The sequence below is a fragment of the Neltuma alba genome, unplaced genomic scaffold, assembly GCF_004799145.2.
Source record: "Neltuma alba isolate B1F8T4 unplaced genomic scaffold, ASM479914v2 tig00011526_pilon, whole genome shotgun sequence".
NCBI classification, from domain to species: domain Eukaryota; kingdom Viridiplantae; phylum Streptophyta; class Magnoliopsida; order Fabales; family Fabaceae; genus Neltuma; species Neltuma alba.
In genome coordinates this window covers 31,256-43,095 of record NW_021636192.1, presented here as the reverse complement: position 1 = coordinate 43,095, position 11,840 = coordinate 31,256, and the positions used below count along the sequence as shown (strand labels likewise).

Sequence of the window (11,840 nt, the reverse complement as noted above, 5' to 3'; positions counted from 1 at the left end):
GGAAGCTAGTGCTCGACGATTGACCCTCGCGATCTCTTCGTCCTCGCTATATTTCTCAATTGAACTTGTCTGAATGTGGCCTCACCAAGTTCTCTCCAGTCTGACATCTTGACACATTCCCCAAAATATCCCCGTCCCTTCTTTGTCTATCCGCTCCTCTTCGCCTTCTTGGCGTATTTTCTTCTCTGCAAGTTATCCTACTACGTGAACCTGAGCTATCCCATTTTTCTATTCTATTTCTTTTACCTTTATGTGATTCTTTGACTCCATTTCTTTCTCTTCAACTCAAGGTCTTGTCTTTCTTCGTTATACACTTTGGGAGGAAGATTCTACCAAGTGGGGTTTCTGGTTTCTCTTTGGGTTCCTACCTTTTGCACCTTGTCTTTATCTCCTCTTCTCTTTTATATTCAGTGTGAGTCTGAAGCCTCCACCTCCATAACCACTTGGAGGGTTTCTTCGCCACTTTTGATGGGCCTTCGATTTTGACGTCTTTTGGCTATTGGGTGCGGTTGTTTCGAATTTTGAGAACATGGGTTTCGATGAAAAAGGCAATGAGGTTCCAGAAACGCCCAACACGGCTAAAACGGCGAGGGATGATGAAAGTGGCGACGAAGAAAGGGTGGTTACAGGTATACGCAGAAGTGAAAGCTCCGTTGCTTTGACCGAGGATGAGGACGAGGAGGAGGAGAGCCAAATCGAATTGGGGCCCCAATGTTCATTGAAAGAACAGCTTGAGAAAGATAAGGTTGGTTTTTATCCCTTTTTTGTTTTTTGGTCATTTGAGGAATTCTATATATCTTCGGCTGCTCATTTATGTCTTGTTTTCTGCTTGAGGTTTCAGGATGATGAGAGCTTAAGGAGGTGGAAGGAACAGCTTCTTGGAAGTGTGGACATAACTTCTGTTGGTGGTAATTGCACATCACTGAATTGCTTCCTTTTAAAGTCTGATTGGTACCTCAAGATTGTATATAATTCTGTTTTGGTGGTTCTGAGTAAAATTGTTCCGTCTCTGTTCTTTTTGTGATATACTGCTGTGAATGATATTAACACGTGTCTTCTCAGATGGCTGCGAAATTAGTGATAAGCAGATTTTGTCAAGGAGTAATATGGGAAGTTTTTGAATCATCTTTCTGCAATCATCATACCATAAGCTTCTTGTAGTAAGACATCCAGTGATTTAGATGTAGCCTTGAGACAAAACACAGTTTTCCTTTTGAGACCTCTTTATATTTCAGTTCCGTTTTCAGTTTGTTGCTGTTCAGATTTTATAGTTTTCTGGCAATTTCGAACAGATTCAGGACCGGATATTGTTGGTTTTCCATGTTAAATCTGCTGTTTCTGATGGTTTTCCTTGGAGTTTTGAACCCAGACGATTGATGATAATCACTTCATTTTGTGAACGGCAGCAAGCAATTAACTCAATAAACCATGTAGAAATGATTCCTTTGTTTTGTTTCAAACAACTCTAGAACAGTTCTTGACCTCTGTTTTCAATGTTTTCTGGGTACTTTCAGAAACTCTTGACCCAGAAGTGAAGATCCTGAGCCTTGCAATCAAGTCCACCGGTAGACCTGATATTGTTCTTCCAATCCCAGAGAATGGAAATCCCAAGGGCTTGTGGTTTACTTTGAAAGAAGGTAGCCATTACAGGCTGGTTTTCACTTTCCAGGTCAACAATAACATTGTTTCGGGTCTCAAGTACACCAACACAGTGTGGAAGACCGGTATCAAGGGTAAGCTTTACCTCTCTCACTCAAATCATGACAAGCAGTGAACTGTGTCAGTCATGAATAAGTGTATGAACATGTCAAGTTTATACAACTAGCATATTACCCCTGCGATGTACTAGCTTCAATAGACTGTTGAGTATTTAAAAAACTAAAAACAAAAGAAGCCACAACTACTGCAGAACAATAAAGTAACAGTAATATATTGATGATTATTAACTTATGATTAGATTTCTCATTATTGAACCTTGTTACAGTTGACAGCACTAAGGAGATGATAGGAACCTTCAGTCCCCAGGCAGAGCCTTACACTCATGAGATGCATGAAGAGACAACACCTTCTGGGATGTTTGCTAGAGGAACCTATTCGGCAAGAAGTAAGGTAACGTCAAAGATTAAGCACTTTAAATCATAGACAACATGATTTCTTAAGGAAGCATGAAAATGGTCGTTTTTAATATCCTAAAGAGCATGTTTGATTCCACTTTATAATCTAACGAAAACCTCTTAGGGAGGCAAGGTAATTTCAATGGAGTGGATGAGCGACCCTGGTGACTGACACAGTTACTTTCATGAGTTTCTTTTTATTTACTCTTTGCACCTACCTTGAGAACAAGAAATGTAATCGACAATTACTATGACTTCAGAAGTACCAATCTTGAGCTCCATTACTTGGGTCCATGCTGATGCTGACTTTGTCTGGGAAGCCAAGCAAGCATGAGTTTTTAATGCCTCTTCTTCATCAATAAATACCAATAAATGTTTTCAACAACATAGTTCATGTTCTGAAAGAAACCCAATGTTTGAAATTCAAATTTCTGAGAAACTTCTTTCTTTTGCGGAATGCAGTTTATTGATGATGACAACAAGTGCTACTTGGAGATCAACTACACATTTGACATCAGGAAGGAGTGGCTTTAGAAGTGAAGGGGTTGTTCCTTCCTTACATGATATGCTTGTTTAATTAATTAATCTTTCAAATTTCAATGCTCACCGGATTATGTTGTTGTCCTTTTTTTTTTTTTTAATGTATTTGTAATCCTGTCTGAGACCTGTGATCTTAACAATGATGAGAGGATTTTGAGGGAAAAGGGAAATTCATTTGATACATAGCTTCTCAATTGAGTTTTGTGTGGGTGTGTGTGTGTGTTTACATGCTTCCCACGAAACTTGGGGTAACTTGTTCACTATACATTTGGTGGTACGTTAGCGAAACTTTGAATGGAATATCCCACAATGTTAATAATTGTAAAAACTGAAAGGTTTTGAGCATTTGAGGAACAAACCAAATCTTCAGTTCTCACGTACAAGCTAATTTATTATCAAAAAGTAAGAATACATAGGAATTTATACTTTGAAATTGTTTTTTTCTTTTGGAAAAAAAAAAAACTTCGTTGGGTTTGTCGACATTTCATTTGAAATTCTACAAATTTTTCCTTAATTTAAGATGAGAGAGGATCCAAGAGGAGACATTCTTAAATCATAAATGGTCGTGATTTATGAATGTAAACTTTTATCTGTTGATTGTCGTGGACGCTTCATAATCATTTCCACTTGTCTAAATCACACTCATCTATTGATGGATTTAAGAAAATTTTCACAACAGATAAAAGAGATCAGTCAATGTAGGAAATTATTTAGATTATGTCTTATGTGTGGTAAACATGAAAATTTGCTCCGCAAGGAAGAAGGACGGAGAAAATCTTATTTCTCATGTTAATGCTAATGATTAGACTTCCCATAGAACTCGTGCTTCTGTTAAATGTCTGGCTGGCAGCAAGTCATTGGAGTGAAATTTGAGCCCAGTACTCATAGTTGTGCTTAACTGCTTATTTCCTCCGGTGCTAATTATAAAAGCTAGTTGACTAATTTGAAAAGATTAAAAAAAATTGAGTTAGTTATTTATCATAAATAGGTATTGTTTTTTTCTAAAATATTCTTACTAATCAAATGTATTGACTAGAACTACCGTTGTTAGAAGGACTTTTTTGAAAAAAAATATATAAATATTAGAAACAAAGTAGATTAGGATCTTATATTTAGAATCAAAATAAAAATCAAATAAAATCTTATATTAAGGATCAGAGACAGTATTTATTTATTTTTCTTGGGAAGAAATTGCCCATTGTTTAATTATTCCAAGCAAATCACGAAGACTTCGTCGGACTCGTTTGGGTTGTGGGAAAGAAAATTAAATTTAAAAGGGGCACACGACTCACGCGGAAAAAAGTCGCACAATGACTTCACCAAACCAAAGTTTTAACTTTTAAATATATCACTATGTTCTTTATTATTGATCATTTGTACTCTAAAAATTTATTTTAAAATATAAATCACTTGTAGTATAATTAATGATCTTTTTTCAATTTTATTCCTATTAATTTAATAAAAATTAATTAATTTAAGTCTGAAATCGAAACACGTCCCTCTTCCTCTCCTCTTCATCTCTCTCTTTGAGCTTTTCATTTCCCATGCAGTCCATTCCCTCCCTCCCTCCCTCCCTCTCTCTCAACTTTTTAACAAGGGTAAATGTGGAAAAAAACTAGTTAATTTAATGTATTTTTTGGCTTACGGGTTTGAGATACAAGCGACTTATAATAAGAAACAGAGTGGCAATTGAGAAGCTAAAATATCTGTCTTTTTTACATGTTTTAATAAAATTTAAATCTAAATAATACGTGTTTTCAAGTTTTTTTCTTTTTTTTTCTGTCAAAATTTTTTTTCTTTTTTAAAAAATTTACTACAATTTAAACACATACCCAAACATGTCAATGTCGGGCATAGTTAGAAGGTTATTAAAATAACAAAAATAGTTATATACTTAGAATAGATAAACAACTTAAAATACCAAACACTTTTTTGCCAGCACACAGAACTAGGGCTGCACAACAAAGTCTGAAACCCGGTCAACCCGGTCCGACCCGAGGAAGCTCGGTCCGACCCGGTCCAAAAAAAACAGCCCGATCAAGAGACAGGACCAATCGGGTCAGACCAACAAACCGGGTAAGACCGGGTTGAGGACTCATATTTCAGACCATGTGGTCTAGCCCGGTCCAGGTAACCTCTTTTTTTTTTTTTTTAAACATCTATCTGTCATGGACTCATGGGATATATTAAATATGAGCTGAGCCCAACCCAACGAGCATTGACCAGCTGACTTGCGTTGTGATTCTGCTCTGCGTTTTGCTCCCATGCTTTTCCGGTTTTCCCTTAATCCCTTTCACTTTCAGTTCACGGCTTTCACTCTCGGTATATGCCCTAAGTCGGCCTAACATTCTCTGCTTTTCCCTTTCACGACCTGAGAAAGCCGCTCTCTTCAACTAGCAACTATTGGATTGGGGGTCAAGGAGAGGAGCGAACCAAGCTTGAAATGGGAATTGAGAGGCACAAGATGGAGACAGTTAGGTCGCCAAAGCAGTGGCGATGAAGGCTGACAAGCACAATTGACTGAAACTGGAGTCTCACGAGGGATTTGGGAACTTATCCAGCCGGCCCTATCTTCAAGTCAGTCGATTCGAAAGTAGGTTCAGCTTCACTTCGCGATCATCTCCTCATTTCCTCAGTAGTCGTCTACTTTTCAGTTTTCCCTGAATCCGCGTTCGTGATTATCTCCTCACTTCCTAAGTTCGCTGCGCTCCTGCTTCAACTTCAGCTCCTCGGCTAGCTTCTTCTCCAAAGATTGATTAGCTTGTTGTCCTTGGAAGGCTCATTCAAGACTTTGAGTAGCTTCTTCTTCTTGACTCTTTGCTTTTTTTTCTTGCTTTTAATTTTCTACGGTTTATTCTGTGCACAGCAATTGTTTCATTTTGCTTCGTTTTTATCAGAAATTGGTCATTCTTCAGTGTTTGATCGCTGATGCTGTTTCGGTGTTTCTGTCTTCATGGGTTTTGATTAGCGTATTAAACTGTTGATCTTTTTATGGCTTGATCTGAATCTGTATTGTTCGTCTCAGTAGCTCATGCCTAGCACATTGTGATTCTTTCACTAATATCTCTCTATGATCAGTGATTATCCCATCTTCATTGTTCTGATCAGGATTTTCTTTCGCTGTTATTGTCTTTTGCAGTGTCTGCCTGTCTGGTGTTGCTGATTTTATTTAGATTTATGTGCAAATATATATGTGTGTGTGTGTGTGTCATGCATTCCCTTGTCGTTGTCAATTTAGTGAATGGCTGAATGCTTCGTGATAACTTGTGAGGAGGGTCCTTTATTATTCGTTATGGCTATGTCAACGAGAACTATAGTATATATTATGATTTGATTAATTAATGTATGATTTTTATTTTCATGTTAGAAATGGTTGATGAAACTTCAGCAGCTACTAGTCAACCCTCATCTGCACAAACACAATTAGTGGGCACTAGTGAAACTGAAATAGGCCCTCCTGCTGAATCAATTTCTCCCACTCCTCCTCCCTCTTCAGTAGCTGAACCTGTTTCTAACCTTGGACAAGATACTGCTGGAGAGAATGTGAGTAGAAAGAGAAAAGAGCCTGAGAAGAAATGCACAAAATCACAAGTTTGGGAGCATTTTGTGAAATTACCTTTGGAAGAAACAAATGGAGAAGTTAAGGCTGCTTGTAGATATTGTCATGCAATTTATGCTTGTGACCCAAATAAGCATGGCACAACATCCTTGAAAAGGCACTTTCCAAAATGTCTCAAGAACCCAAATAGGGCTGACACAATACCAAAGCAATCAATGTTGAACTATGTGACTCCAAGTGGGCAAGCAAGGAGTTTAGTCCCTCATGTTTTCAATCAAAAACGATGTAGAAGGGCGCTGGCTGAATTTGTTATTTGTGATGAGATGCCATTTCGGATTGTTGAGAAGCATGGGTTTAGAAACTTTGTGAAAGAGCTAGAACCAAGATTTCGAATTCCTTCAAGAACAACAGTTGCTAGAGATTGTTGGCAACTATACCTTGGAGAAATTAAGATATTGAAGGAAATATTGAAGAAGTCTACACACCGTGTTTGCTTAACGACTGATTGCTGGACATCTGCTCAAAACTTCAATTATTTGTGCTTGACTTGCCATTTCATTGATCCTGATTGGAAGTTGCATAAGAGAATATTGAATTTTTGCATGATTGAAAATCATAGGGGTGATACAGTTGGCAAGACAATTGAGAAATGCCTCTTGGAATGGGGAATAGAAAAGGTATTTACCATAACCATGGACAATGCATCAAGTAATGACTCCGCCTTGTCATATCTGAAAAAGCGGCTTAAGAATTGGAAGGGAATGATTTGTGGGGGTGATTACCTTCATCTTAGATGTTCTGCACATATACTTAATTTGGTGGTTAATGATGGCTTGAAGGAGTTGAAGAATAGCTTTGATTCAATTCGCAATGCAATTAAGTATGTTCGTTCTTCCCCAGCTCGTCTCCAAAAGTTCAAAAATATTGCTGAATTAGAGAAATTGGACACACTAGCCTTGTTTGTCTTGATGTTAGTACTCGGTGGAATTCAACATATTTGATGTTGGAATCTGCTTTGAAATTTCAAAAGGCTTTTGAACGGTTGGAAGATGAAGATGATGACTATGAGGCATATTTCACTAAAGGGGACATCTCTAGGCGTGAAGGCCCTCCTGAAGCTAATGATTGGAATAAGGCAAGAGTATTTCTCAAATTCTTGAAGGTGTTCTATGATATAACTTTAATGTTTTCAAGTTCACTAAATGTCACTTCTAACACTTGTTTCCACCAAATTGCCCTAATTCATGAGTTGTTGGAAGAGAACATTGTGAATGCTGATCCTTTGCTTTTGGAGATGTCCTTTAGCATGAGAAGTAAGTATGAAAAATATTGGGGTCAAACAGAAAACATGAATCCTTTGCTCATTGTAGCTGTGATTTTAGATCCTCGGTATAAACTTGCTTATGTGTATCATATCTTTGAACAACTTTTTCATGATGGGGAAGTTTGCATGGCCATGAAAATTAAGACCAGAGATGTCTTGCACCGCATGTTTGATGAATATTCTGTTGGACAAACAAGCAATGGTTCTTCAAGCAATGCTGGTTCTTCAAGCAATGCTACTTCTTCTGTACTCCCAGGATCATCAACATCAGCAATGCTACAAAGCCAAGTGGGTAGAGATCCAGGTCGCAGATGGTTAGCTTCTCAAAAAGAAAAAAGCTCTTCTGACCCACAATCAGAATTGGATAGATATCTTTCATCTACTTCAGCTGATGATAGCCTTATTGATGATGATTTTGATATCTTAGCATGGTGGAGAGCTAATTCTGGCAAATATAAGATTCTTTCTAGAATGGCACGTGATGTCTTGGCCATTCCAGTGTCTACAGTGGCCTCTGAATCAGCCTTTAGCACTGGGGGACGTATAGTGGACTCTTATAGGAGTTCCCTATCCCCATCAATGACTGAAGCATTGATTTGTTCCCAGAATTGGCTACTCCCTGGGCAATCTCTCTCTGAATTTGCATCCATGCTTCAAGAGTTTGATAACTTTCAAGAGACAGACGGTGTGGTGAAGACCGGTATGTGTTGTAGTGCTATCGATTACTTATATTTTATATAACTATTTAAATAGATTTTATTTGTTTGTAATCATTTCATAATATGTGTTGTTGTATTGTAATGTCATTGACTATTAATGTTTTACATACTTTTCAGATCATTCCACTATTACTGATGTTGGGGAGGATGTTTGACTTTCAGCATTTCAGTTTCAGTTTCAGATATTTTGGACATATATGACTATAAAGTCTTTTGTTTGTTTGATGGTGCCATGGTGGTAGCTTGTTTTTTTGGCTATATGGCTGGATGTTTTTTGGTCAGTTCAATTGTGCAGGTTGATGATCTTTTTGATGGTTGATCTTTTGGATGGTTGATGTTTTGGATGGATGATCTCTTGGATGGTTGATTAAAATCACCATATAGTTGGTTCATCATAGTCAGTACTAACTGGTGGATGACTTACTGAATTAATTAGGGCTGCTGTATAGCTAACTCACTTGATCTTTTGTATATGCATTGAAGTTGAACCGTGGAACATTTTGAGTTTTTGACTATTATTGGCCAGCCAAGAGCAGACTTCGATATGTAGACTTTGATATGTAGCTTCAATGACTGATGATAATTTAAACTTTAAAGGAAAGTTTAGTATTAAAATGTGGTTATTTTATTTTGTTTGTTTGTTCTTTTATTTTTTTTCTTTGAATGTTGTCAATATTAAAAATGATCTTATTTAGTTTGTGATGTATAGATCATGTAAGAATATCATCTTCTTGGGAAGAGTTGTGTTTATTTATTTTCTGATAAGTAAAAAAAATAGAAAGCTCTATCTATTCAATGGAAAAGTTCAATGTACGTTAGAATATTTGGATTCAAAGCTGTACAATATGCTGTAAAGATATCTTTTATATATGGGGGAAAAAAAAAAGGGACACCAACCTGGACCAGTCCAGTAACCCGGCCGGACCAGTCCAACCCGGTCCTGGTCCCGGGCCTAACCGGACTGGACCAGACCGGAGACTAAAATGTCCAGCCCGTAGAATTTTCAGACCAGACTTCAAACTGATGGTCAACCCGGTCCAGTCCAGTCTTTGTGCACCCCTACACAGAACCATTCTTACATCAGAGACATTTAAAGATAAATATTTCCAATTTGATGCTAAAAAGGTGCATACATAGAACCAATAAGCAACAAAAAAGATCATCCTCCCCCCCCCAGCGCACGTGTGTATATATATACTGCATTCAGTCTTAATATAAGAATTAATTAATTAATTTGAGTAAATTAAAAAAATTAGTTTAGTTAGTTAGTTTGTAACAAATAGATGTTATCTTTCTCAAAATATTCTTACTAATTAAGTGTATTAAGTAAAACGACTATTATTACAATAATTACCTTAGAAAAAATAAATAAATATAATAGATAAAATAGATTAAGACCTTATATTTAAAATAAAAATAAAAATCAAATAAATTCTCATATTAAAAATAGCAAGAGAGTACTCCATAGTTAAATGTACAAGGACGGCATGAAATGGACGTATAACAGCTAAGAAACCTAATCAGAACCTCAATCTTTTTATTGCGAAGCAACACGTGGGAACAAGAAATCTTCTTCTTTTCTTTAATGTAAATTTGATATGTATTTGCTCATAAAAAGAAACTTGAAAATACATGCAGGTACGGCCTGGAATTCCTCATCAAACTCCATTTATTTAGTTAATAGATGGAGATTGATCAAGAATATGAAAATTAGTCACCTGATCAGTAAGAGAAATATTTTCTCCCGATCTATGACTAATAAAAATTTGGCAGTTCCTACGCATTAAACTCTTTGTTTCGTCATACAATACCTTTTGATGGGATGAGCATTATCACAATTCCTATTCAACAGTAAGTTAGTAGCTTCAGAAAACATGAAGCCTTCAGGGATGGAATCCCCAGTCTTGCTGGGAACATACAGGAGACAAGAATCTTCACTGTTGTGATTTCAAATGTATTTATATTGATTAAAGGGTCTTTTGTTCTTCTTTCATTTAAATTGATTCATATACAATTGTAATTTCAAATAAATAAAAAAAAAGCTTCCCAAATCCATGTCGCGGTTTGAATAGCAAATTAAGAGAATGGAATATTGTTAATTAAGAGTCATTATCATTGCAAGTATAAAACGTTTTCATTTACCTTAAATTTTAAATTATATCCTCTTTCATGCTAAATATAAGATTCATTTTACATATAAGGATTGACATTTGAACATTCATTGCAAGGATATAATTGATAAATAATCACTTTTCAGTTGACTTATATTTTGAATCAAGTTATTTTTTAGAGGAAATTTATATCGGATGAGATACAACGAGAATTACTCTTCTAGTTTTATTTATAAAGTAGAGAAAGAATATTTTTTTTTGGTTCTTTTTATAAGTTAACTTATTAAATTTTTTTTACATGAATGTACCATTTTATTTTGTTATTTATCATAATGTAGTTTAAGATTTTTTCCCTCTGTAAAATATATATTCCCTCCTATTCAAAATATAAGTTAAATTTTATCTATTTATGTTTATCAAGAACTTAAAATCAATTTAAAACAATAAATGTGTAGGTCATATATTTGTTTTTCCTATTATACCCTTATTAATGAAGAAAATAAGTAAAAGATGCAATAAATGAATTAAAGAGGAAAGAGAATATATAGAGATAAGATTAAAAAAAGATTTATTGAATGTTTGGACAAAAGTGAATGTTATCCAAGAAAGAAAAACCAGACTTGGCTGGCGGTTCAACTGAAAAACCGGTGAACCAGCCTAAAATTCGGTTTGGTTTAGCTAAAAAAACCGCTCCCCAATCGACCTGAAATGAACCGGTCAAAACCGGAAAAACCGTTGGATGGACTAGGTTGGTCGGTTCCCTCCCAAAACTACTCTCATCATTCACCGGAAAAGGAATGGACGTCTTATTATTTGCTGGAAATCATGAACACTGTAAAGACGGGTAGTAAAAGTAGAGGAGATCATGGAGGCTGAGGAAAAGAAATCTTTGTTTGTATCCCTTTGAAATATACCCGTAGATGACTGTAAGAGAAGGAGAAAGATAAGAGAGAGCGCGGGATGGGTGAATAAAGATGGATGAATGCTGATAAAGAAGAAATAGAAGTGAGACGGTAGGAAGTAATTCGAGAGAAAGGAGGGAGAAATGGTGTTGCGTGTTGAAAGAGGCAAGATAAGCTGCTACCCCCTAGTCTACCTGCTTGTTCAATGTCCAAGGAGAGAGACATTGCTCCGTGGTGTGTGATATAAGGAGAAAAGTGGATATGGCACGTGGGAGAGAGAAGATAGAGAAAAGAAGGGGAAAAAAATAAAATTTAAAGATTAAATACTATTCCGGTCCTTATTATAAGACCCAATTTAACTTTTTATTTGGTCCTAATTATAAGACCCAATCCATTTTCTCTCTTATATTTATGTATTTTTTTTCAAGATAATCCTTCTAATAATGATAGTTTTAGCCAATATACTTAATTAGCAAAGATATTTTAGAAATAACAACACTTATTTATTATAAATAACCAACTTAACTTGCTTCCTTAATCTCCTCAAATAAGTCAATTGGGTCTTATAATT

General features: G+C 36.0%; 2 protein-coding genes across 3 annotated transcripts; both read left to right on the top strand.

Moving 5' to 3' along the window:
• On the top strand, positions 1-2,848 carry LOC114714716 (rho GDP-dissociation inhibitor 1). Of its 2 annotated transcripts, none has more exons than XM_028899477.1 (5): positions 1-745; positions 842-908; positions 1,515-1,733; positions 1,985-2,109; positions 2,375-2,570. In XM_028899477.1, exons 1-5 carry the CDS (start codon positions 530-532, stop codon positions 2,387-2,389), a joined length of 642 nt encoding a protein of 213 aa, XP_028755310.1. In that variant the 5' UTR covers positions 1-529; the 3' UTR covers positions 2,390-2,570. The 2 variants fall into 2 exon arrangements, with proteins under 2 accessions (XP_028755310.1, XP_028755309.1); XM_028899476.1 differs by lacking the exon at positions 2,375-2,570 and adding an exon at positions 2,577-2,848 and having other exon boundaries at positions 5-745.
• Positions 2,849-7,213: 4,365 nt separating this feature from the next.
• LOC114714717 (zinc finger BED domain-containing protein RICESLEEPER 2-like) lies at positions 7,214-8,575 on the top strand. Its single transcript, XM_028899478.1, has 3 exons — positions 7,214-8,237; positions 8,374-8,405; positions 8,552-8,575. Exons 1-3 carry the CDS (start codon positions 7,214-7,216, stop codon positions 8,573-8,575), a joined length of 1,080 nt encoding a protein of 359 aa, XP_028755311.1.
• The last annotated feature ends 3,265 nt before the right edge of the window (positions 8,576-11,840 follow it).